This window comes from Mirounga angustirostris, unplaced genomic scaffold (assembly GCF_029215605.1).
Source record: "Mirounga angustirostris isolate CCGP_5_RB_7025 unplaced genomic scaffold, mMirAng1.0.hap1 SCAF_1, whole genome shotgun sequence".
NCBI classification, from domain to species: domain Eukaryota; kingdom Metazoa; phylum Chordata; class Mammalia; order Carnivora; family Phocidae; genus Mirounga; species Mirounga angustirostris.
The window spans coordinates 144,356,570-144,382,866 of record NW_026991709.1 but is presented as its reverse complement, the minus strand read 5'-3'; the positions used below and the strand labels follow the sequence as shown (position 1 = coordinate 144,382,866).

Sequence of the window (26,297 nt, the reverse complement as noted above, 5' to 3'; positions counted from 1 at the left end):
ATTATGTTATGTTAATCACCATACATTACATCGTTAGTTTTTGATGTAGTGTTCCAAGATTCATTGTTTGTGCATAACACCCAGTGCTCCATTCAGTATGTGCCCTCTTTAATACCCATCACCAGGCTAACCCATCCTCCCACCCCCCTCCCCTCTAGAACCCTCAGTTTGTTTCTCAGAGATTTCAAGAAGGTTTTCCAGTCAGTGATAAGTGCCTTTGGTGCAAAAAACAAGACAAAAATCCTTTCCTTGGACCACTATTGTGTATATGCTATGTTGCCCAGCACCAGGGCTACGAAGATAAATTCCACATGGCCAAGCTCTGAAGCTGTTTAGTGTGGGATTTGATAGCAAAACCAATGAACTATAATAAAAGACAAGTGTTTCTAATTGAAATAGAAATGCAGTGCTCTGCAGTCTCAAAGGAGGGACCCACCAATTTTATGTGGAGGGTTGGAGAAGTGTTTGGTGAGGTAATTCTAGTAGGATGAGTGAGTTGGCATTTATTGAGCAAAGAAGGGCCAGAGTGGGCATGAGAAGAGGTTTGCAACTCAACCAGCACAATTGAAGGTTCTGTGCCCTGAAAAGACCAAAGGACACAAGCCCAGGAGAGTCACGGGGTCAGGAAGGCCTGAGTTTAGGGAGTGGATATGATGGGTGTCATAAATGTGACTGGAAATTGTGACAGCCATGCCAAAAAGTGCTTCTGTTGTCACTGAACAATGGAGCCAGACAGGCTATGGAGTTCCTTTAACGTTTTCTGTGTTGGTGAAAATGAACCAGTTCAATCTTTCCACTGAATTTGCCCTTGAATGTTCAGAAGACAAGACAAGAAGGCAGCGAATTTGTTTTTCTGTTCTTTCATTTTTGAGTCTGATACATGTATATCCTATCCCAAACATGTTCTAGTGAGAGAATATTTACTTCTTATTCAGCCTTGGCTGTTTCCAAGATGAGTTTGAAGTACCTGAGCATAGCCATGAAAGCCTAAGGAAGAGGAATTCTGTCATACTATTATGTACTCAAAATGTGCTCTTTCTCTCAGGCAGCCCCAGAAACAGTTCTGGAGACTCTACCTGACATAAGCTATTGACAGCCACTCCTCTGGTCTTGCCCCTAGACCCCTGATTTATTTATTTATTTTTTTTGAAGATTTTATTTTTATTTTATTTATTTGAGAGAGAGAGAGAGAGAGAAACAGCATGAGAGGGGATAGGGTCAGAGGGAGAAGCAGGCTCCCCGCTGAGCCGGGAGCCCGGTGTGGGACTCGATCCTAGGACTCCGGGATCATGACCTGAGCCGAAGGCAGTCGCTTAACCAACTGAGCCACCCAGGCGCCCACCCCTGATTTATTTTATAGCTGATGGTCCCAAGCCCCGGGATGCATTGTGCTTGGTCTGAGCTCCTCACGGACTAAGCAGTTCCCTCTTGGCCAGGTACCCACTCAGCAGCCCCTCCTGTAGGTGGTAATGATCACAATACCCAGTTCTGACCAGTAGGTCATAAAGAGAAGGCCACCAGGGGTAGGGGGAGAGTATTTTCATTCTGGAAAAAGGAGAACACTATAAAAGGAGAAAGCCCCTTGGCCTCATTCCCTTTCTTCCTACTTTGGATACTGATCTGTGATGACAAGGCAGGCACCTGGAGCTGTGGCAGCCATCTTGTCACCATGAAGGATTGTGCCTTTGGGCCAAAGCCACTACACAGAGGATACAGAGCAGAAGAATGGGAAGAGCCATTATACTGGCTGTGGGACCATCCAACTCTTGACTTCTTGCTAAGTGATAAAAAGGGTCTTGAAGTTTAGGACACTGTCAGTCAGTTTTCTGTTACTTGCAACCTAGAGAGTTCCTAACTAATATACTATTTGTATCACAATCAGGGATATGGTTAAGTAAAGAAGAGAAACAAGGTGTACCTTTCATTCTACTCCATTTTAATGTGTGGCGCAATCATATAGATTGTTTTGCCATGCTTTTAGGTGGCCTGACATTCTTGGCTCTGGGCTAGAAATGCTCTTCAGCAGTTTTTGTGTTAATCCTAAAACCTGGGCAGAGAGGTGACAGCAAGGTGCGGGCATGTGGGAGACAGGCATTGCTCCCATTTATTTTGGAGCAAAAGCACAATTAAGAGGATGGGCTTTGTTATGGGAACCAGTTGTTCTTTAAAATGTAGGCTGCTTTTTGTTTTATTATTATTATTTTTAAAGATTTTATTTATTGGCCAGAGAGTAGAGAGAGAGAGCGAGAGCAAGCATGAGCAGAGGGGATGGCAGGCAGAGGGAGAAGCAGACTCCCTGCTGAGCAAGGAGCCTGATGTGGGGCTAGATCCCAGGACCGTGAGATCATGACCTGTGCTGAAGGCAGACGCTTAACTAACTGAGCCACGCAGGCATCCCTTTTATTATTATTATTTTGAGAGCGGGAGAGCATGCTGGGGGGGAGGGAGGGGCAGAGGGAGAGAGAGAGAGAGAATCCTAAGCAGGTTCCACCCCAGCGCGGAGCCTGATACAAGCTCAGTCTCACAACCCTGAGGTGATGAATCAAGAGTCAGATGCTCAACTGACTGAGGCACCCAGGTGCCCCCGTTGCTTTTTGTTTGAAAAAGAGTAGGAGATTTGGGAATGGTAGAGCATGAGTTTTATTTAGTTTTTATTTATTTATTTTTAAAGATTTTATTTATTTATTAGAGAGAGAGAGAGAGAGAGAGCACAAGCAGGGGGGAGGGCAGAGGGAGAAGCAGACTTCCCGCTGAGGAAGGAGTCCGGTGCAGGACTGATCCCAGGACCCCTGGATCATGACCTGAGGTGAAGGCAGACGCTAAACCTACTGAGCCACCCAGGAGCATGAGTTTTGAAAAGGACAGAAGTAGAAGGTCACTGGGTGGAATCGGAACTAGAGTAGTGGAACTCAGGTTCGTCATGTTTGAAATGAGAATTGTAGGGTGTTTTTAACCATGACTTTTGTACCTGCTGTATGTCATATTGGAACAAGGTGTGTGTGTGTGGGGGGGGGTGGTTTGTGAAATTCTTGCAGGAACAGCAAATGACAGTAGCAGAAGAGAAAGTGAAATGTGTCCTGGGGTGGGGGTGGGGAGGGATTCAGCAAGAGGTAAGACCAAGGGTCACAGACCTGCCGAAAAAGGTAACACAGAGGATCACGCCAAAGTAGACAGAACACACCATACCCTGCTCCAGACCCAACAAGCGCACACCAAACCTCTATGGCAGGTGTCCTGGATAGAAATTCTGATTGCGCATCTCATCTAGCGCACGTGGCGAGGAGCAGCCTGTCTGAGATCCCGTGGTCTCCATTTCTGGGTAGGTTCACCCAATGGGAGGTGCGAGGGGAGGCCACGTGAGCAGGACGCGGGAGCAGCGGGTATGTTCGCTCCTGGGTGGCGCGTCTGCCCCCTGGCCAGCTCCGCCCTTCATGGCCCGGGATCCGCTCCTGGCTCCGGTGCATGTCTAGCCTCTGCGGCCGGGCTGCAGCTTCTGGATTCTTCTTCCATGGCTCTTCCCATGATTTCTACTGCCTAGGGGTTGTAATTGTTTCCTGATGTCCCGGATGGCTAGATTGCCTCACCCTTTTTTCCCTGGTGGTTCTTTTTGCTCTTCTATCTGCTCTATAACCAATTTTCCATGTTAAATTTTCTGAGAGAGATTTCTTATTTTTTGAGTGGAACTGTTTTGTCTCAAAATACACTCTTGTCCTATAGTTCAGTGTAGAGGGGGTCCATATTGTGACCACTCATTTGGATGACTTCTGTCTAGTCAGCACAGGTACAAATTGGGGTGGTGATGGTGAGTAGAACAAGGAATGGACAGTCCCTAGGAGGGAAAACTAGGTAGGAATGGTTACATAATGTGAGGAATGAAAAAATGAGGACAACTTAGGATGGCTTGTGCGTGGAGGCTGGGATAGGAGAAAGCACCTGTGCTTGGGTAGATGATGTAATAGGAAGGGAGAATGAGGCATTGGGTTGGGGGATCCTGTACCTGAAAACATTTTATAGATCATTGGAAATCGGAGTCATTTTGAAGGCAGCCCGTCAGCATTTGTGATTCCTCTGAGAAAAGCTGACAGTTGAAGATGCAAGTGAGCAAAAGCTGTCTGTGGAGAAAAGTGCATACATAGAACTGAAGACAGGACCTCAGGGTTCACCCACGGGTGGGTGGATAAATGGAAGACATCATTGAGATAAAGGGTGTGCACTCAGATGCAGGAGAATTGGCATGGTCAATCACCCCAGGAGCTTTGAAAGTTGCAAGTGCTCACCAGCATCAAAATCTGCAGAGAAATAATGAAGGGTGGTTGGGGAAAAGCCTTTGGATTTGCCCTGAGGAAGGTCAAGAAAGTTGTGTGTTTATATTTAGCCACCAGGATGAGATTAATTGTTCCAAGTAGGATTTTAAAAATAGCCATCTCTCCATTATGTCACTGTTCAATTGCTTCAGATTTGCCCTCTGCAAGGCACATATCTCCTCTTCTCAATGCCTTGACCTCAGTTGTGTAGGATTCCTCTTGGAGTCAAGGAAGTCATGCACGGATGAACCACAGGAACCAAATGATGGCAATCCAGGGACCGAAAAGAGACTGCCGGCTGCCTGTAACAGAGGTTTGGGGTTCTCTGAAAAGAATTAGTTTGCTCGTACCTCCATTTTTCTGGGACATGTACAACAGTAGAGAATTAAAATCTGGACTTGATGGAGTCATTGCTTTTGCTTTTTTTTTTTTTTTAATTTTAATATGTGTTGACTGAAACTCATGCTTTGCAGCTCCTTTGGGTGAAGTCTGAGAGAGAACGGCTTCCTACTGAGTTGTGCTCTGTGTGTTTAATACAGTCTGTGTGATAAGGAAATTCCAGAATAATATAATTCATTAGATTAATTTTTTCTTATATGCAATTACATTGCTTTTAAAAATAAGAAGATTATACAGAGGAAAGAACAGCATGGTCTTGCCATTCTAAAACCTCCACTGTTAACAGTTTGGGATAGTTTGCTCAAGTATTTTTTACCCTTCTGTAGAGGGGCTCACTTCCTGTTTTAATAAGAAAATTGGAACCATTGTTTAGAATGCCTCTCAGTATTTATCCAGATATATCCGAGGTATATAGTTCTGCCTGCATTAGGGGAAATAAGACCAGCCTTATAAAAAAAAATATTATGTTCCATCAACATGCAATAAAGAAAGGAAGCCCTTTCAGGATGGGTAGGATGACATAGAGAGAAGCAGACAGACCAATTAGAATTGTGCATGGAGGGTTGCCTGATCCTTAAGGCATTAATCTCTCTGAGCTGAAATTCAGATAATATAAAATAACCATTGAAAAGTGCTCAATTTAGTGACATGTAGTATAATTACAATGTTATGCAACCACCACTTCTATCTAGTTCCAAGACATTTTCATCACCCCAAAATAAAGCCCTGTACCCATTTCCTCAGTCCCTGGCAACCACCAGTCTGCTTCTTGTTTCTATGGTTTTTCTCTGTTTTGGATATTCCATATAAAGGGAATCCTACAATGTGACTTTTTGTGTCTGACTTTCATCTGACATAATGTTTTTGAGGATCAGCCACATTGGAGCAAGTATGAATACTTCGTTCCTTTTTATGGCCGAATAATAGTCCATTGTGTGGAAAAACCACATGAATGTTTATCCATTCATCAGTTGATGGACATTGGAGTTTTTTCTTCTCTTTGACTATTGTGAATAGTGCTGCTGTTGTTCATGTACATGTATTTGTTTGAGTGCCTATTTTCAATTTTTTTGGATGAGGTGTTAGTCTCCTTCCTCACTCACTAGGCTGTAAAGTATATGGGTTGAGGCAGTCCACTTAGATCATGGCGGCTCATGGTTTGAACTCACACTTTTTGCTTCTTGCAAAGCACTTTTCTGCTTTACATTGATTTTGGTTGTGATCCCAGAGATAACACATGGAGCCTTTTTTGCCTGCTGGAGGGTGATTGGTGTTGACAGGAATCCTAGTTCAGCATCTTATATGTACAGTGTAAAACCTAAGACAGAATCTCATCGGTGTTGTCACAATTGCTCATGGTTAAAACAATCTTTTCCTGCTCTGCCTGACTGGTGATTCTGGTTCCATAGCCCCAGATCCTGGAGTCCCTATCATTGCCTTGTCTACCCTCTATCTGCTGAGACAGGGCATGAGTACTTGTGGCTGCCTTCTTTGTTTCAGATCTGACAGTTCAGGGCTAGCGGTGACCATGGAGCTGTTAACCATGTGACTCCCATGAGCACTGGGTACATGTCCTGGAAACTCATAATCATGAACTTTTTTTATCAGTTCTGCTCAGTTTACATTGTCTAGATTGGACCCTTGTCTGGAAACTTATCTCTGTATTCCTAAATATAGTTCTTGAAAGATTGGAGGAGGCAATAAAACTTGACATCATGCCAACTGGAACTTCAGCCTATAGAGAGTAAATTTGGGTGGGAAGGAAAAGAAGAGGACCAACAGATACGGAATGACAGATTAAAGGAAGCATACCATTTTGGTTACTGTTCTACACCCAGCAAAACAACGTGTACCCATGTTTTAGGTAGGTTCCCCCAGAAAGTGGAGCTTGGAGGTGAAGGCTTGAGAGCAGGAATGTGGTCCCAGGCCCGTGGAAGGTAGGGAGCCCAGGAAGCGTGAGAAAGGGAAAGAGACAAAGGAAGCCCAAACCCATCATGCTTGTTCTGCCGGGGGCTGTTAAAGCTGAAACCCACTAGCCATCCTTATAGGAACTATATGGACTGTGTTTCTGAACTCTCCACCCTGCATACAGAAGATGGCATTATTACCCACTGGTTTCTCACTTCCACTGATCAAGGGCTGCCCTGTGGGGTTGTTAACTCTCACTTTTACTTCTAGGTTTGCTCTTGCACTTGCTCTTGAAAGTCCATCCCAACTGACTTTGCAAATTGACTTGCAGAGAGCAGCCCCAGGTCAGAAGGCAGGGGGTAGATTGGATAGCCACGGCCTGATGCTCACATCTGGGCACCGCTTGGTTGCCTCAGCAACTGCTGGACATTGAAGGTGGGCAGAGGGGGTGTGAGACACATGTGTCTGGCACATGTAACTTCCATCTTTCTTTTGATGGCCCCCACTTCTTCCTCTCTCAGAGCTTTAGGAATATCCTAATCCAATCATGGGGAAATCTCTCAGCTTGGCTCCCCATAAGGTCATGTATTTCTTCCAGTCCCCTGATCCTCTTGTTTTTCTTCCATTAGTCATTTTGATGGAACTAGTCCAGTTTATCTGTTGGAGTTAAGGCCACTACTAAGTCTGTTAAAGCTATAGGCATCCAATTAGATTTTCATGCAAGACCAAACGCTTAAAAAAAAAAAATGAATAATTTGGACTCTTCAGCAGGTAGTAGAATCTCTAGAGATGGGGAGAAATGAGGGAAAACCTCTCATGTACTCTCATGCAGGAAGGGATGAGTTTAATATTCTCCTTCATGTCTCCTAGAGTCTGGTTATGACAGTCACATTCTGGCTCAGAAGCATTTTGAGTCCTAGCAGGAATTGTTGTGTTTTTGAGGCATCTAAAGACTGCTGAGGATCTAAAGCCATCTTCCTTCCTGTCCCCAGAGTAGTAACATAGAGCTGCCGTGCCCAGACACCAGGTAACCAATACCACTTCTGTAATGAACCCAGGAGTTATTGACTCAGCCGGTACTTGAGCCAATGAATTTCTGCAGACTGCCTTTTTGCAGTTTACACGTTGGAAGACAGGCCACTCCAGTGTTCTGTCATCCTGGGGCTGAAACTCCAGGAGACGTCTTCTTAGCTGATGATTTGGAGACACTATCCTTTAATCAAAAACAGTTGGCTAAAGGAAAGAATCACAAATGTGATGTGTGCAAACCTTAAGCCATTTTACTTAAAATCCTCACTCACCAATCTTCAAATGTAGTTTCAGGTCCCTTTCATCAAGCATGGGTTTAGTGGTAGAAACTGTACATCACCTCTCTTGTAGAAAGCATATTTCTAATAGATTACCTATAAACTCCTGTTTAGGTTTTTCTCTCTTTTTCCCCTTGTTCGTTTGTTTCTTAAATGACACATTTGAGTGAAATCATATGGTATTTGTCTTTCTCTAGCTGACTTTTTCCACTTAACATTGTCAGGGAGCAAGAACTCCTGTCCCCTTCAGAGTTCTCCTAGCTGGACTAAGAATCAAATCGACGTGAGAAAATCTGATTTAATAGGCGTCGATATGGGGGAATCCACACAGATGTGGAAATTCCAAAGACAAGCGAAATGAGGTATATATGTCATTCTGAGTTAAGGAGAAAGGGGGAGGCGTCTGGAACTTCAGAGGAAAGGAATGCACTTCACAGGGTGATAAGCAAAACAGATGTTCGGTAATTAGATGTTTGCCCTGCCATATGGATGGGTCACCCAGTTAAAATTTATGTCTGTTAATAAACCATATCCTGGGAAAGACCCCTAATTTAGACTCTTCTGTGTGATTAAGGGAGGACAAAAGTTTCTCTTGAGCCCACAGGATGTCAAATGCCTTCAGCTCAAGAGAATCCACATGCCGAAGTGACACATTCTGGGAGTACCTGTCCTGAATCCATACAGCATTCTACTCTCTAGTTCCATCCATCTTGTCCATGGCAAGACTTCATTCTTTTTTTAATGGCTGCTTAATATTCCATTGTATATGTATACCACATCTTTATCCATTCATCTATCGATGGACACGGGCTACTTTCATATTTTGGCTATTGTAATAATGCTGCAATAAACATAGGGGCACATATAGCTTTTCAAATTAGTGTTTTTATATTCTTTGGGTAAATACCCAGTATGGAATTAATGGATCATATGGATCAAATTCTATCTTTAACTTTGTGAGGAACCTCCATACTGTTTTCCACAGTGGCTGCACCAGTTTGCATTCCCACCCACAGTGCACGAGGGCTCCCCCTTCTCCGCAGCCTCACCAACACCTGTTGTTTCTTGTGCTGTTGATTTTAGCCATTCTGACAGGTGTGAGGTGACGTCTCATTATAGTTTTGATTTGCATCTCCCTGATGAGTGATGTTGAGCATCTTTTTGTGTATCCACTGGCCATCTGGATGTCTTTGGAGAAATGTCTGTTCACATCTTCTGCCCATTTTTAATTGGATTATTTTTTGGGTGTTGAGTTGTATCTGTTTGGGTTTCTTTAAAGGACAGGGCAAGCTCATTATGGAATCCTAGGTTTTTATAAACGGTTTCTAGTCTTTTATAGTTGTCCTGCCCACACCTAATTCAACAGCAGTTTGAGCAATGCTTTTTTATTGATGTTTTTCAGGTCATGCAGCTTAGTTTCCTAAAGACAGTCATTTTTCAAGTTTATATTTTATCAGTTTATTATTTAAATTATGCAGTTAAAATAGTAAGTACACTAGCATAGCAGAGTTGGGACTGAATACAGTTGGCCCTTTGTAGATACCCAGCTCAGGTGGTGGGAGTGCAAGTGTGTAGGCATAACCTGAGAGAGACTACGAGCCATGAGCAATCATCAGTACCCTGTGTGCATGTCAGTAGTTTTTATGGAAGGGATGGAAAACAGTGGGAAATCTCATTAGTTGGTTAAATTCGGACATTGAGAGCATCTATAGCTTTTCTAACTTTGCTACCTGATACCCTGAGATTGGGCGGTACAAATATCCTCCCCTATAATATGATATAAACCTCTTTGGGTTGCCTCTAATGACTCCATCCATGGAAATTATTGACACCAGTGGAAGTCCACTGGGCTTTCCAGCTTTGCCAGATATTCATCTGATGGTCCAGGTTATGTAAAATTCAGTGATTGGAATGACAAGGGGCTTAGTCCTTAAACCAGTTATACTTCTTTTTTTTTTTTTAAAGATTTTATTTATTTATTTGGCAGAGATAGAGATATAGAGCACAAGTAGTCAGAGAGGCAGGCAGAGGGAGAGGGAGAAGCAGGCTCTCCGCCCAGCAGGGAGCTCCATGTGGGACTCGATCCCAGGACCCTGGGATCATGACCTGAGCTGAAGGCAGCCGCTTAACCAACTGAGCCACCCAGGCACCCAAACCAGTTATACTTCTAATGATTCCCTGTTGTAAATTCTTCGGTAGAAATTGAGACATCTGAGAGTTAAAAAAAAAAAAAAAAATTCAGCCTGTTCATTTGAAGATCTAATTGGCTTTATTAAGAGGTTCATGAACCAGGCCGCATCCTATCCAGAGAGCAAGAGAGGGGAGCCCCAAGGAATTGGACAAATTGGAAGGTTTTTACAGGAAGGAGGGTGGAGCAAAGAGTTCTTAGCAAAAGAAACAAAAGGACTGTTTTAGGCCAGGCAGGGTTTCTATTATACAGATTACCTCACTCAAGCCTATCAGGAAATTTCAGATTGACTTTGAAAAGGTCACATTCCCAGGATAGGTTCAAACTGTAATTATGTCCTGGTTTGCTGTCTTGGGGGGCAAATGATGCCAACTTGGGCTTGTTTTATCTTTTTTAACAGAGTGAAATCAGGTTCTTTCCTTTGTGATCCAGAAATTAATTGTAAGAAAAAAAAATTTTTTTTTGTTTTTTTCGTTGGTTCTGTATACTTATTAAGTCTTTTGTCTGGATTCTTAAAAATCCAAAACACAAAATCTAAATTCCTTCGTGTTTAAAAATAAGCCTAATGTAGTGTTAGCATAAGCTTGTGAACCTGTGGTTTATTTCTGCTTTGGCAAGAAGGGCCTTAGGGAGAATTAAGAAGGGGTTTTGCAGGTGCACAATATACCTATATGCGTGTTACATACATAGAAAAAGTGCAGCAGAAAAGAGGAAGGCAAAAACTAATCGCTTCTAAGATTCTGGCCAAATAAAGGATTTTCGGGAAACTTCTAACTGATACATGGTCTTTATAAGGTTTCTGCAGCCTCCTGTGGCTGTCCCCACGCGCCCCCCCCCCCCCCCCGCCGTGGGTTAGTAGGGGGCTGTTTACTGATTCCCTGAGTTATTAGCTAATCTTGCATTTCTGTCTTAACCTCACCAGTAATAGCAAGCTTGGAAGAAGTAATTAGTGGGATTTATTGCACAGATCCTGTAGGATTCTGCATGCACCTGAGGCATGTTGACGAGGTTTAATTTTTTTAGTGTGAAGCATTTCGAGACACAAGTAGGAGCCATTTTGAGCTTCAAGTTTCTGGGCCCAAGCATTTGGGAAGGAGATAATGATCTCTTCTAAATAGATAGGAGCACTTCTGTCAGAGATTAGTTATTGATTGTAAGAAAATCAAATTTGCTTCTTGAAATGTTCTGTCTTAGAATTGCATTGGACGTTTCATCCCTGTGACTGGTTTGACCCACTGGTAGGTGACAAAGTTTACACATAAAATAAGAGCCCTTTTTTCCCCCCTGTTATGAAGTGATCATTTATAGAATTCCTTGGCATGTAGTCTCCTTTTGTTCTGTGATTCATTTCTGGCATAAAATATCTTCTGGGTTGATTATATGGAGACGTGAGAAGAAAAGGAGAATAGAATAAATCATGAAATGCCCATCTTTAGGGCAGTAATAATACAATTTTACCATGAAAATTATCCAATAGAGATGATATATGTTGTGTAGACATATGTAAATTGTATGCAAATAACAATTTAATACCTGAACATGGCCCGGAGGAAGGAAGCTTATTGGAAGCCATTGTTCAAATTGGCTCATCATTCTGAATGTCTGAATGAGCCCCAGGTAATACCAGGTACTCTGGCTTGCCCAGCAGTTGTCTGTAATTTCTAATTCAGAAGCTCATCTTTCCAGTCCGTTACCTCTCTGACCTCAGTTCCTACTGTTTTATGCCTTGCTCATTTGGCCATGCTGTCCTCTTTGCTCAGACATACCAGATAGACTTCTACCCCAGGGCCCTTGCACCTGTTGAGTTACTACCTAGAATGCTATTCCCAGATGTCAGCATAGCTCACTCCTTGGCTTCATTCAGGTCTTTAAATCCAATGTCACCCTCTCATGAGGTTTTCTCTCCCCACTTATGAAAAACTGGAAAGCCTTCCCATCTCTCTTGTTGTCTCCTTATATTAATATATATTATTCCTGCTTTATATGATCCTATGCATTATCTAAAACAGTTTTTATTTTCCCAATTTATTTATTTTGGTCTCTGTGCCTCACCAGAATGCCACGTCCCTGAAGGCAGGGGTATTTGTTTTTTTTGTTCAGCCTTATATCTCTATTGCTTAGAATGGTGCGTGGTACACGGTAGGTGCCCAAGAAATACTTACGGACTTCTCCCAATAATGTGTGTTGGTTGATAATGTACCAGGTTTCGTTTTTGGACATTCTGTGTTTATGTATAATTGTGTGTGATGTATCTTTTCCGGACTCTTCCTCTTAGAAAAGGAGAGGAGATACCAGTGAATCATTGTTGGTGTTTTTAAAATTAGATTTTTAGGGAAGGATCAGTGGTTTAACCAGTTGTTGAAGGTGAGGTTGGGGGGATTCATTGCTCTGTGTCTTTATTGTGTACATAGCATTTGCAGGGTGAGGCCCTGTATCAACTTTCATGGAGTACACAGTGGCTGTTAGTCACAGGCCCTGGCCTGGGGGCTGTCACAGGCTAGGGGAGACAGTAGGACATGGAGGGAGACATGTGGATAAAACACAGTAAGTGCTGTGAGAGTTGGGGACTGCATCCTATCTTTGACATCTGTAGATGTACTATCCATCAAACATTGGCCTCATTATGGGTAATTAAACATTTAAAAAATTTGATGTATTAGCTTCATGTAGTTTAGGCTTAATGAGCTTATTGTTTAAGTATTTGAGAATTGGTATGCACTACGAGACTTTGAAATTAAAAACTCTTTTTTTCCCCCCCAAAATGCTAACTAAGCTATCAGTCAAGGTGTTCTGTAAAGAGTTGTTCTGTTTTATTTTTTTTTATTTTTTTTATTTTATTTTTTTTAAAGATTTTATTTATTTGACAGAGAGAGACACAGCTAGAGAGGGAACACAAGCAGAGGGAGTGGGAGAGGGAGAAGCAGGCCTCCCGCTGAGCAGGGAGCCCGATGTGGGGCTCGATCCCAGGACCCTGGGATCATGACCTGAGCCGAAGGCAGACGCTTAACGACTGAGCCACCCAGGCGCCCCAAGAGTTGTTCTGTTTTAGACCTCAGTTGAAGAGAACAGGTGAATCACCTCTAGGGACTCTGTGCAGCATTATGGCCAAGAGCACGGCCTTGGGGACCAGCTGGCCTGGATTTGAATCCCTGCCCCATGATTTATTAGATTTATTAGCTGCGTGACCTGGGGAAAGATATGATTCTCTCTGTGCCTCATTTTCCTCATCTGTGAAATGGAAATTATAGTACCTAACTTATGAGATTATAAACAGGGTTATATGATTTAAAGTGTGTATATATTAAGACAGTTTATGGCACATAGTTCACATTTAAATGATACTATAAATATACTTACAGTTAAAATTATTGCCAGCATTATTGGATTATGGCAAACTTATCAGTTCAAACAAGGCCTTTTATTTAAAAAAAAACAAACTTTTTAAGAACTCTTATAATTGTTTTTCTTCCTTTCCCCCCCCCGCTCCCATCCCCCTCGTCTTTGTTAGCATCAATTCCTTGGGTCTGCATGGGTCTTTGCCTATATATGTGTTTTAAATCTGTATCAGTTGTGTCGTCCTGCAGATCTCGTCCTTTTTAAACTATCGATGTTGCTGTACGTATCTCCATGTCATTACTTCTAACCGATGCATGTATATTTATTGTATGTACAGTCTATATTTAACTTATATGAACTCTTACTAATGTACACCTACATTGCCTCAAACTCCCCACCCTCGTGAACAGTGAACATCCTTGAATATATCCTTGTGTATACCTGTGAGTGTGAGCATGTTTGTTGTGTACCTGCCCAGTAGAAAGCTTCAGGATCGTAGGAATGTGCATATATTTTCATTAAATTCTTTTATATTGCTACCAAGATGGCTGCACCAGTCTGCTTTCCCATTAGAATGCAAGAGGTTCCAGTATCTTTATATCCTTGCCATTCTTTGGTGGTGTTTTACTCTTGAATTTTGGTAAATCTGGTGGGGATAAAATCTAGTTATTTTAATTTGTATTTCTCTGGTTACCTTGATATTCTTGTTAGCCGTTCATCTTTTTTTTTTTTTTTTTTTTTTTCTGTATTGCCTATACTTATCCTTTGTCCATTTTTTAGAGTGTTTTCTGGTTTTTATTTGTAGGGACTCCTTTTATATTCTAGATAGTAATCTGTCTTCTTCCAATCCCCACACATTTGTTAATTTTGTCTAAAATGGCCTTGTCAAAGAGAAACCCTTATAATGTAGTCAAATCCATCAAATGTTCAACTTGTGATATGTACTTTTGGTCTTATAAGAAAAGCTTTTGTACATTCAGAGTTACATAGATACTCTCCTACATTTCCTTTCGTTAGTTTTGTAGTTCTACTTTTTGCATTTAGATTTTTACCTTTGTATATGCCATGAAGTTACAGAGTTGGCTATGTTTGCTTTCCCCTTATCATTTATTCCCTTTCCTGGTTTATTGTGCTGCTTCTGTAATATGCCAACTTTCATATTTTTTTTATATATGCCCTCTTTTCCAGCTTTTAGTCTAGTTGCTTCTTCCTGCCTGAATGCCTTATAATCATTAATCATTGTGGCTTTGTTGTTCAATATTTGTATCTGGTAGGATGATTCTCCTTTGTCAGAATTAACTTGGGCCCTCACAAACCTTTATTCTTCCATTTATATATTAGAATAAACTTATTGATTTGCTCAAAAAAATCCTACTGGGATTTTTATTAGACTAATTATATAATAATTCGGGAGAACAGTCATCTTTACAATATTAAGTTGTCTTATTCATTAACCTGGTATGTGTTATCTGTTTTCCCAGTTCTTCACTGATTTTTTTCATATGTATTTCTTTTCTTATGTATTCCTTATTGGATTAATATCTGTACATTATAGTTTTTATTGCTATTGTGAATATCTTATTTTCTACTATATTTCCTAGTTATTATTGATATAGAAGAATGTTATGGACTTTTCCAAGTTCATCTAACAACTCTGCTGGAGTTTTCTGATCTTCTCTTTTGTAAAATCACATCTATAGCTAGTTACATTTTATTCCTTCCTTTCCTATCCTCCTACCTCTCCTTTTTTTTCCCTTGTCCTGTTTTGTTGGCTAGTGCCTCCAGTACTATGTTAAATAGTGATGATATTGGAATTCTTATTTCTAAAACTAAAAGCAATGAAGCTAGACATCTGTACATTAGTATTATGGGTGTTCTACGTTTTTGGTGTATAACTAATTAAGTTAAGAAAACTTTTTAGTCTTTGTTCAGAAATTTTTTTTTAAATTTTTTAAAAAAGATTTTATTTATTTATTTGACAGAGAGAGACACAGCGAGAGAAGGAACACAGCAGGGGAAGTGGGAGAGGGAGAAGCAGGCTTCCCGCGGAGCAGGGAGCCTGATGCAGGGCTCGATCCCAGGACCCTGGGATCATGACCTGAGCCGAAGGCAGATGCTTAATGCCTGAGCCACCCAGGCGCCCCCAGAAAGTTTTTTTTTTAATTAACATGGCAATTTGGCATTAAAAAGTTTTGGTTTCTTGTTATTTGCAAACAACATATATAAAATAAAATTATCTCTTTGAGGATCTGTAATTCCAAGAGAATATAGTACACAATTATCCTGCTTTCAAAGGAGTGTTGTGCATGTATTTTTATGATGATAGGTGAGTGGGTTGAAGTGTTAGATAAGTAGAAATGTATAATGGAGATCTGCTTTCCTGCTATCAAATATATTAACGTCAAACTTTGTGTGAAGCACTATTTAAATAACTAGAACCTCGTGTAATTGAGAAAGGCCACCTGGAGAGGCTGAGACTTGAATCAGTCTTTTTTAGTTGAATTTTGAATGACGCTTGTAATGTTTTGTTTTTTTTTAAGATTTTATTATTTGACAGAGAGAGAGAGCATAAGCAGGGGGAGCGGCAGGCAGAGGGAGAAGCAGGCTTCCCACCAAGCAGGGAGCCCAATGCGGGGCTCCATCCCAGGACCCTGGGATCATGATCTAAGCTGAAGGCAGACGCTTAACCGACTGAGCCACCCAGGCACCCCTTGTAATGTTATCTTTTTAAGGCTGTTTTTAGATCTGTAAAAAGAAGACTAGACTGAGGGTTTTTTTCCTTTTCTAAAATTCTATAGTTTCACAGCATGAGAAAAGGTGAGAATTGGGCTTGGTCAGTAGAGAGAATTTTCATGTTTTCAGAAGAAAGCATCCAAAAGGAGTCTTGGTCCTTGAATGGCAAGCTCCCAAACAAAGGATGTAGAGGGTAGCTGAAAGGAAGGCCAATGTGTAGAAGGTTTTGAAGTTGCACATACCTACTTCTGGGTAGGTATCTGGAACATGGTGAGAGCTGGCGATGTGAGGGGGTGGGGAGAAGGGTGGAGTGTGGTAAGGGGCCAAGTGCATGAGACCTGGAAGCTTGATCTAGATGGAGGCTGGGCCAGAGCATGGTCAGAGATTCTGGAGTGGTTGGATTAGCTGTTAGAAAATTGCTTTGGGGGCTGAAAATGTTGAGAGACAAGGCAAACTTAAAAATGTCAAGTTTTCTTTTCCTCTACTTGCAGGAAATGGAAATACATGCATTTTCTTGCGCTGTTTTTCAAAGATCTGGCATTTGCAGTTATAATCACAGGTTCACGGAGGTATGATTAGAAGCAGGCTAGAGACTGCCTCTCTGGGGAAAACCATTCTTTTCCCTTTGCACACTGTGGCTCATGTTTGTGTGCTTTAAGAGAGGGTATTGGCATAAAGTTAGTGGGAAATGTTTATGATATATTAAGGATTTGCAGATGAAAATGGAAGAAATGGGGCACCTGGGTGTCTCAGTCTGTTAGGCATCTGCCTTCGGCTTGGGTCACGATCCCAGAGTCCTGGGATCAAGTCCTGCATTGGGCCCTCTGCTCAGCGGGGAATCTGCTTCTCCCTCTACCTTTCCCCGACCTTGCTCATGATCTCGCTCTATCTCTCTCAAATAAATAAATAAAATCTTAAGAAAAAAAAAAAAAAGAAAATGGAAGAAATTCCCTAGACTTCCCTAGACTTGGTAACTGAAGGTTTAAACTTTTATTTCTGCAAGAAGACAGGAATTTGGAAAAGTAGAGCAAGCGAAGTATAATTTTTGAAAAGTTAATCATGGGAATGAACTTGGAAAATAACCCAGTTTTAAAACCTTTTATTTCTACTTTGGACCTGTTGTAAACTTAGGATAACAGAATATTAAAAAACGAAATCAAAAGCAAAGCAAATGCAAAAGTTCATATACAGCTATTGAAGCAGGAGAGTGAGGTTCTTGTCTTACAGAGTCGAATGAATCTCACGGACAATGGAAAGTGAGTAAAACCATAGAGTTTCATTAAGTGAGGATACAGAAAAAGCTCTCAGGAGTGAGAGAGGTCCCGACAGGGTTGCCAGTGGGGGCCTTTAGGGTTGGTCTTTTATAGAAAGCTAACCAGGGAACTTAAGTCCTTTTAACATCTCTATTGATTAAGTGATAACACCTTTAATGGTTTACTTTTTAGGGTCCTGTAATTCTTTGTTGGTCACAAGTAGCTGTTATAACAAGACCCCACCTCTGACCCCTAGGACAGGATGGTCCATTTGTTCCCTTATCTCTGGTTTCCTTACACCTCCGCATTTTTGGATCTTTGTGAGCCTGATCCCGTAGACCCCTACCTATCTCTTTCTACCTAGCCCCACCTGTCCCTTACTCATTATTAAGCAAAATAGTGGAGTAGATTAATTTAAAAAACACCATAAATTCTTGGTGTGGCTGGCTCAGTAAGTAGAGCAGGTGACTCTTGATCTTAGGGTCATGAGTTCAAGACCCATGTTGGATGTGGAGCCTACTTAAAAAAAATAAATAACACCCTTCATTTTCACTGAGATATTGACTAACCGGAAAACGAAATTCTGAATAATTTTAAGGTCCTGAATTGTACTATTTTAAAAACTGTTAGGCTTTTCCTTTTTTGTTGATGGAAGTATGCTTACTTTTGGAAGAAAAGGAATAAATCACAATTCTTATGTTTAGCTTTCACATATTTAGAAAAATGGTACATTAATTTTTTTCTTTTTTGGAGGAAGAGAGAGGAATGTAATGAAAGGCTTTAGTTGGTTGAATTTGTTTTTCAAAATATGCAACCAGGGTGCCTGGGTGGTGTAGTTGGTTGAGTATCCAACTCTTGGTTTTGGCTTGGTTATGATCTCTCAGGGTCATGGGATTGAGCACTCAGCCTAGAGTCCACTTGAGATTCTCTCTCCCTCTCCCTCTGCTCCTCCCTCTGCAGGTGCTTTCTCTCTGAAAGAAAAACAAAACAAAACAAAAAAATGCTGGGCGCTTGGGTGGCTCAGTAAGTTAAGCATCTGCTTTTGGCTCAGGTCATGATCCCAGGGTCCTGGGATCAAGCCCCGCATCTGTTCCCCGCTCAGCGGAGAACCTTCTTCTCCCTCTCCCTCTGCCCCTCCCCCTGCTTGTGCTCTCTCTGTCTCTCTCTCAAATAAATAAATAAAATCTTTAAAAAAAATGCAACCAGACTAGTTTGGTTTTTTGTCTCCCTTGGGCTATTTATTCTGAAATATGGTGTCTTTTTTCCCCTTCACTATGAAGGAATTCAAAGTGAGGAAAATAGGCTCCAAATTAAATGTCATTTGAATGCTGTTATAATTAATTGACTCTCAGCGATTTTTTTTTCCATCAGAAAAATTTTCTATAGAAGTGGTTGCCACAAATGTATATATAAGCTATTTCCCCCCTTATTCCTTTAAAAGCTTTTAAATTTCAGCTTCAGCAAGCCTAATTATCAACTTCTGATATATGTTTTTAGAGGGTTTTAGGACCAGCAGGTGATCTTTACAATGTGAGGTTCTGTTTTATTCCAAAATATTAGTGGAAAATCGCCTATTACTTATTTAAACTAATTCTTTACTTTTAGTACCCATGTAGCATTGGCATTATCTACAGACATGTTAAGTTCTATAATAGATGTATTTTTTAAAATGTGAAATCATATTTTAAGTGTATTTTTCTCTGAAGCATACTGGTTTTTTTTTTTAGTAATTAGGATGATTACTCTTTATTTTTTTAATTTTTTTTTATTAAATTTAAGGAAGTGGTAAAACTGTGTCTGTTTAAGGCAGTGTTGATGAAAACAGTCTTTAAGTCCATATATTTGACTCTGGGACCACTTAACAATCCTTCATCTATATTGGTGCCTGAAGGCCTAATTTTAATTTACAAATGATAATGGTGACACTTCATGCTAAGTACATGACCTGTGCCCTACTTACCTCTTCTCCTTTCATTCTCCAACCATCCAGTGAGGTAGGTAATAGTAAAATTTTAGAAGTGGAAAAAAAAAAATAGAATTCCAGAAGTGAGAACCCCATGCCACTTTACTAGGCCACCCAGCTCATGAATGCTAGAGCTCATACCTGAACCCAGGCCATGGACTCTTAAGCACTCCCTGCCCACAGCCTCTGGATAGTCCAGTGATTCTGCTGTAAGCTTCCCAGACTGGACCGTATCTCTCGGCTCCTTGCTTGATTTCCCTGCCTGGATGTATTCTTTCAGGTGCATTCTCCCTCTTTTCAGTCATGCCTCTCCTTCATGCCCGTTTTAGCCAGTAAGTACAGAGTATGTGTACGTGTCTTCCTTGCAAACTTGGGACATTTCAGGGATCTGGGGAAGTAAGTAGGAGAAACCAAGAGGTTGTAAATACCAAGAAACCCTACCGCATGTTGAATGTCTGGGCAGGGTCTGAGCATCAGCACTCTGTCTCACCTGGGACCCCTTTCTCTTCTTTGTCAGGCCGGCGCTGTTTGGTAGAGGGGACACAAGGGCTGATTCTCTTAGGTAAAGGGTGAATCTTATTCCCGGAGAGAAACAGTTACTCTTGACTCCGAGTTTTTCACAGATGGCGCACTTGACATTTCTAGTTACCCTCCCTGACATAAATATTTGGAGTAAAAACCTGCCCTGTTGTTCCTCAAACTCTGGATAATGTTTTGTTATAAAATAGTAGCGGGGATGAGTGGTGTGATAGCTAAACACAATTTAAAAAACACAACCTGGGAATTTTAGACAGGCCGCCTGCGGAAAGAGAGCCTTCTCGTTCCTAGTGGTTGTAGTTTGCTGGCTGGTCTCCCTTTTTCTCTCCTGGAGCCTGATGACCTACGGAGTGTACCAAGAGTGAGGCTTTTTGTTCATATTTACCCTGAGAGGAGGCACTGGTGTGAATTAAGCCGTGAGAGTCCCATAGTTAATGGGAAATTAAAGGTTCTCAACTCAAATTTACTGCTTGTGAATTCAAGTGACAGCCATTAAGTAATAATCATGAGGTTAGACACTCACAGTGGAATAATTGGGCTCCTGGGCGAGTTTTCTTGATTTATTACCATTTACAGTGGTAGTGCTCCAAGCTAAGGTGCCTCTTCGCCAGAGTTGTCTTCCTCTCTGATTTCAAATGCGTTCTCATTCTACTCAGCATCTAGAATTGTTTTCTCCCCCTATAATCTTGCAATGTAATGGCTGACCATATAGGCTCTCCAGTAAGTATTTAATTATATTTTGGACTTCATCACCACTTTGATCCTGTAAAAATAAATGAATAAATAAATAAATGAGGAGGAGGTCAGTCACTGCTTATGATTTTGAACTAAGTGACTTCTTAACATTTGAAAAATCAATAAGGCCTTCATCGATCAAGTTTTAAGTGATAGAGGGAAAGAAACAAACTTTGGCCACACAGTTTCCTACTGTGCTAAGCGTTTTATGTGCACGATCTAATTTAATCTTCATGATGGCTTTTAAGGGTCAATATTATTATTCCTTTTTTAAAGATTAGGTAATTGATGCTTAATAAGAAAGCTTAAATAACTCAAATGAAGTCAGCACAGCTAGAACCTGGTACAGCTGGGGGAGGGAACCTTGGCTGTGTGTCTTAAAAGCCCAGTGAAAAAGCTGCCTTTTCTTGGGTTGGAATAAGCCTCCCAAACAATCAAAATGTTTTTCAGTAGACTCTTTCTTTTTTTTTTTTTTTTAAGAAAGACTTAAGACTATTTTTTTTTAAAGAATTTATTTATTTATTTGAGAGAGAGAGAATGAGAGACAGAGAGCACAAGAGGGAAGAGGGTCAGAAGGAGAAGCAGACCCCCCGCCGAGCAGGGAGCCCGATGTGGGACTCGATCCCGGGACTCCAGGATCGTGACCTGAGCTGAAGGCAGTTGCTCAACCAACTGAGCCACCCAGGCGCCCTTCAGTAGACTCTTAATGCTTAGGCAAATTCACTGTCATTAAAGGATTAAAGAAATAGCTTCTTTCATCCTCCACACTCCAAGTGAAAACATTGAAGCAGAAAGTAGATGTATTTCATTGTGATCAAGGTATATGCAATTCTTAGACGAAAAATTCTCCAGTTGCCTATATATAAGGTTATTTAAAAGCAACACACTGCTTTCAGGCTTTGTCTTCCTATTAATTATCTCGGAAGTTCAATCCAGAGAACGCTTACAGGCTCCTCTGATGTTGTAGGGCAATAGAATGTTCTGACTTCTACCCTGCCTCACACCCCACTCCCAACCCCTCCGAGCCTTGACAATTACAGATCGTTAACATTTAACAGCTTTGAGAGCTGTTGACTATTACCCGAGGCCTGAGGCTAAGACCGCTTTGAAGGTGCTGACTGTCGGGGTTGATTTGTACTCGGCTGCCTATCTCTGTATCTCCCCCAGTCCTGCGCAGGCTTCAGGTCCTTCACTCTCAGAGCAGCCTGCAGTGATGAGGTCAGCTCTAGCAGATCTTGCTCTTCCTCACTTCTTTGGCATTTTCTGGCTGTATTGCCAAATTAACACCTTGCTCTGCACTTTCTTACTCCATGTGTATGCGCGTGCATATATGTGTTTCTGTCTCTGTGTATCTTCTATCCTCAGCAATATTATAAGCATCTATGCTGAAAGACTGTCTTGTACTTCTCCTGTTTCTCCTTGAGACCATACAGTACATATTCTCCTTGGCACGCAGTAGGTGTTCAGTAAATATTTGATCCCTGAAATTCAGAAGGTGGCCTGAGTCAACATATCCTGTAACTGCCTTCTCCCAAGCTGGAGTGAAGGATAGGAACATTTAGAATGGAAATTTTATGTAGAATTGAACAAATTTTGGCTAAGTGATACGTTCACATGGTTCAAAATGAAAGAACATAAAAAACCCTTTGGGCAACCCCCCCCCCCCCCAAAAAAACAAAAAACTCCCTTCCTCTCTGTTCCTCTTTTATTCTCTGCTTCTTCACAAGTAGCCACTTTTTTAGTTTTGTGGGTCTTCTTCTGGAATATTTTTCTGGTTTAAACAAATAATTTTAGGGGTGCCTCGGTGGCATGGTTGGTTAGGCATCTGCCTTTGGCTCAGGTCATGATCTCAGGGACCTGAATTGAGCCCTACGTCAGTCTCCCTGCTCAGTGGAGAGTTTGCTTCTCCCTCTCCCTCTGCCACTCCTCCCCACTCGTGCTCTCTCTCAAATAAATAAATTAAAAATCTTTAAAAAAGAAACAAATAATTGTGAGTGACTAACAATGAAAATACTCATTTTTCACATTTTGATGCAGAACTTTGCATACTATGTGACAGTTCTGCACCTTGCTTTCTTTTCACTTCTCTAGAGATTTTTTTTTACAGAGCAACTCATAGAGCCCTTTCTCGTTATTCTTACACAGCTTTAGTGGTGTTAGGTTACATGGGTGTACCATTATTTACTGATGGGCCTTTGGGTTGTTTCCCATCTTCTGCCATTTAACATCCTTCTTCGGTGGCTCGTGGTGGGTACCTCTGCCATTTTTCCCTGGGAGCAGGTGTACTGGAGGATATATTCCCAAGCAGGACATTGTGGGTCACAAGAAAGTGCCTTTGTAACTGCAACACGCACTGCCAGATTGCCCTCCTTGGCGGGGGGGGGGGGGGGGGGGGGTTGTCACCTTACACTGCCACAAACCTATTCCTCTGTGATCCTGTCAACAGATAGTGTACTCAGACTTTTGGCTTTTTGTCAATCTGATGGGCCACAGATGGTATCTAAATGTGGCTTGAATTTACATTTAATGAAGACAGTTGAATGTGTTTTCATATGGTTTAAGGACTTCATCTGTTTTTGTGAATGATCAGTGTTCCTGTCTTGCCCCATTTTAATAGTTTGCTGTTTCTTGTTAATCCCTAGGATTTCCATTCCTAATTATGAATAACGTACATTTCCATGACAACAATACTACAATTTTCGGAGTTACAGTAAGATAAATAGAATTACATCTGTAATTAATATGAATGCCAACATTTCAAGCATGATGAGCCTTTTGAAACAAGTTGAAAATATTTTTCCTAATTTATTGTTTGGCTTTGTTGGTGGTGGAAGTGGGTTTTTTTTTTTTTTAAGTTTGTTTATTTATTTATTTGTTTATTTATTTATTTATTTATTTATTTTTAGTAATCTCTACACCCAACATGGGGCTTGAACCCATGACCCCAAGATCAAGAGTCACATACTCCTCCATCTGAGCCAGCCGGGCACCCCTGTGGTAGTGGGTTTTTAAAGTTTTTTCCTGTGCAGAAGTTTTAAATTTTTAGGTAATCAAATTTGTTGAGCTTTTCTTTTATGGCTTTTGGATTTTGAGGTGTTGGGCTTTCCCTACCCCAAGGCTACATGTTTTCTTGTGCTTTTTTTTTTCTTACTATCTTTGATCGATTTGGGGTCTATGATCTGTGAGATGAATCCAACTTTGTTTTCCAGATGGCTGCCCAGTCATCCCAACACCAGTTACTGAAAAAATTCATCTGCACTAGGTTGAAATGCCATCTTTATCCTATACTAAATTGTTACTGGGATTATATATTCTTCTAGGATGAAATACGAGCAGTACACTAACAAATGGGGATTAATTGGTTGGTAACTGAGGACTTTCAGTTATGCAGCGGACATTTATTAAGTACCTAATAAACTAGACAATCATGATGTGCCAGGTCTTAGGGATATAAAGATGAGTTCGGAAAAATCTCTTAGGAAGGTAAGCTGTACAACGAATATAATCTCGCTGTAGTGGAATAGGAGCAGCAGGGAGGCTGAGGCAGACAGGGAGATGATTCACACATCAGGAAACTGAACTGAGTCTTAAGACTCAGCTGAAGTTTGCCAGCGTGAGGGGAAGAACATTCTAGGTAGAGGAGCTAATTTATGCAGAGGCACAGATCCGTAAGAGTCTGTGGCATTTGGGGGGACTCAGTAGCCTCTCATGGCTAATAGAGTAGGGCAGGAAACACAGAGCATAGTTAACGGACATTGTCTCTTAAGTGAGTGTGGGATTTGGGCCATGTAGTGTTTCTGTACCTCCCCCATCCCTTCATCCCTCTAAATAGACAAAGGGGAAAGATTAAGCGAAGGGGTCCCAAATAAATGGAAGCCAACCCTTAGCTGTGTTCTGCAGGTCGGTTGCTGAGTTTTGACACCTGTTGCTTATTCTAGACGACTCCAAGTTCCCGAAGCCGCAGTCTCACTTTGCTCCCCCATGGAACGCCCAATCCTGCGTCTCCCTGTAGCCAGAGACACCTCGGCACGGGGGCCCCCGGTGTTGTCACAATCACGCATCACAAGTCGCCTGCAGCTGCCCGAAGAGCCAAGAGTCAGTATCCCGGCCAGCTTCACGAAGTCAGAGAGGTAGGCTTTGCTCTCCTACTAGGTTGAGTGGTCCCTGGGCGCTGAGGGCTGCTACCACTGTGCTGCCAGCTTCCCTTCCCTTGTACCATCTTGATTAAGAAGAGAGATGGCCAGCAGCCAGCCTCCCAGCCATGACAGTGTTGCCTCCTGGTTACAGAAAAAATAATTTGTTTCTGTGTGAGGTGAGGTGAAGGGACGCATTGAGGAGACCTGTGAGAGCTTAGAAAGCAGGGAAATCCAGCCTACAGACACATGGGTGCAAGTAGAGGTAGAGTCATTCGGTCTCCATGGTCATGGCAAAGAATAGACAGTACATGGTCATGGGTAGCCAGGAAATAATTGAGGTGGTTTGGAAACTCAGGACGTGTGAGACCTTTTTCTGCCTTGCCTCACTCATGAGGTGCCTCCCTTGGTCTTCCCATCACAGAGCACTCTCAGCAGAGTGCTGGGGAGTGAAGGAGCACTGTCCTTCGAGTCAGAAGACTCTGTTCTTTGGAAGCAAGTCTTTCCAAGCTTTGAATCGGAGGAGTTTCTGCATCTGTAGACTGGAAATAACCCAGGCCCTCCCCTCCTCTCAAGGGAGATTTGAGGCTCATTGTGATTGTGCACTTGAAAGCCTTTCAGCTGTGAGTGCCTTATGAACCTATGTAGGACTATGCTTTGTTTTTACTTTTGACCCACTGGGAAGTCATCAGTTTGGGAATCCCACTTCCTTCGTGTTCATATCATCTTTTGCAACTGTTCCTGGGAATGGACTATATGAAATAAATGATAGTGGTCTTGGGTGCCTACCTTGTGTTGAGGCCTTTGGCCCTGCAGCTGGCTTGAGGGCGGACCAGCCCATCCTCTGAGGGAAGCAGCGGGGCCCTGGCTCGTGGTGAGCAGCACAATGGACCTCCTAGCGTAGGGTCTTGTTGCTCAAGCCAGCACGCATCTTGTTTTGTTTTCTGAATGTCACGAGCCAAGTAGTGCTGGGTCAGCCTGCTATCTTGGTCTGACTCTGGCCCAGGACTGAAAATCTGAAATCTTCTGAATCAAATCTGTAGATGCATATGAAAGACCTATTTTTCCTGATAGATTTACACATGCCTGTACTCTGTCTTGCCTAATAAAGAGAAGATACAGAGTCAAATGCTGCCTTTGATATAGTCACCCTGATTTTTTTTTTTTTTAATGGTGTTTCGCTCTGAGCTTAACTTTGACACACTGGATGATATGAGGAATGGTTGTGCACTTGTATATATTTTTCAGTTTTCATAGCATCGTAAAAAAAACTGTATTAGAGAAACACTTTGTACCCAAAGTAGAACAGAATAATGGTTCCCATCACCCAGTAACAGCAATTCCAACTTTCTCTTGTTCTTGTTCATCTGTTTTCCCTCTACCACTTTTTTTTTTTTTTCTGGAGTATTTCAAGGAAATCATAAATATATCATTTTATCATTGCCAGTAAATGCTTTCATATTTATCTAACAAATAAGGACTTAAAAAAAACCCAACAACT

At 41.6% G+C, this 26,297-nt stretch overlaps 1 protein-coding gene across 6 annotated transcripts in view; it reads left to right on the top strand.

Annotated features, from left to right (window-relative positions):
- OSBPL10 (oxysterol binding protein like 10) overlaps positions 1–26,297 on the top strand; it is a 334,389-nt gene that overhangs the window by 137,615 nt on the left and 170,477 nt on the right. For 5 of the 6 annotated variants that reach the window (XM_064588972.1, XM_045903929.3, XM_064588984.1 and 2 more), the window contains one exon: positions 24,602–24,793. The exons of the other annotated variant lie outside the window; for it this stretch is intronic. In XM_064588972.1, coding sequence (XP_064445042.1) covers positions 24,602–24,793 — 192 coding nt within the window. The remainder of the gene's footprint in view (positions 1–24,601; positions 24,794–26,297) is intronic. 6 annotated transcript variants of the gene reach the window in all.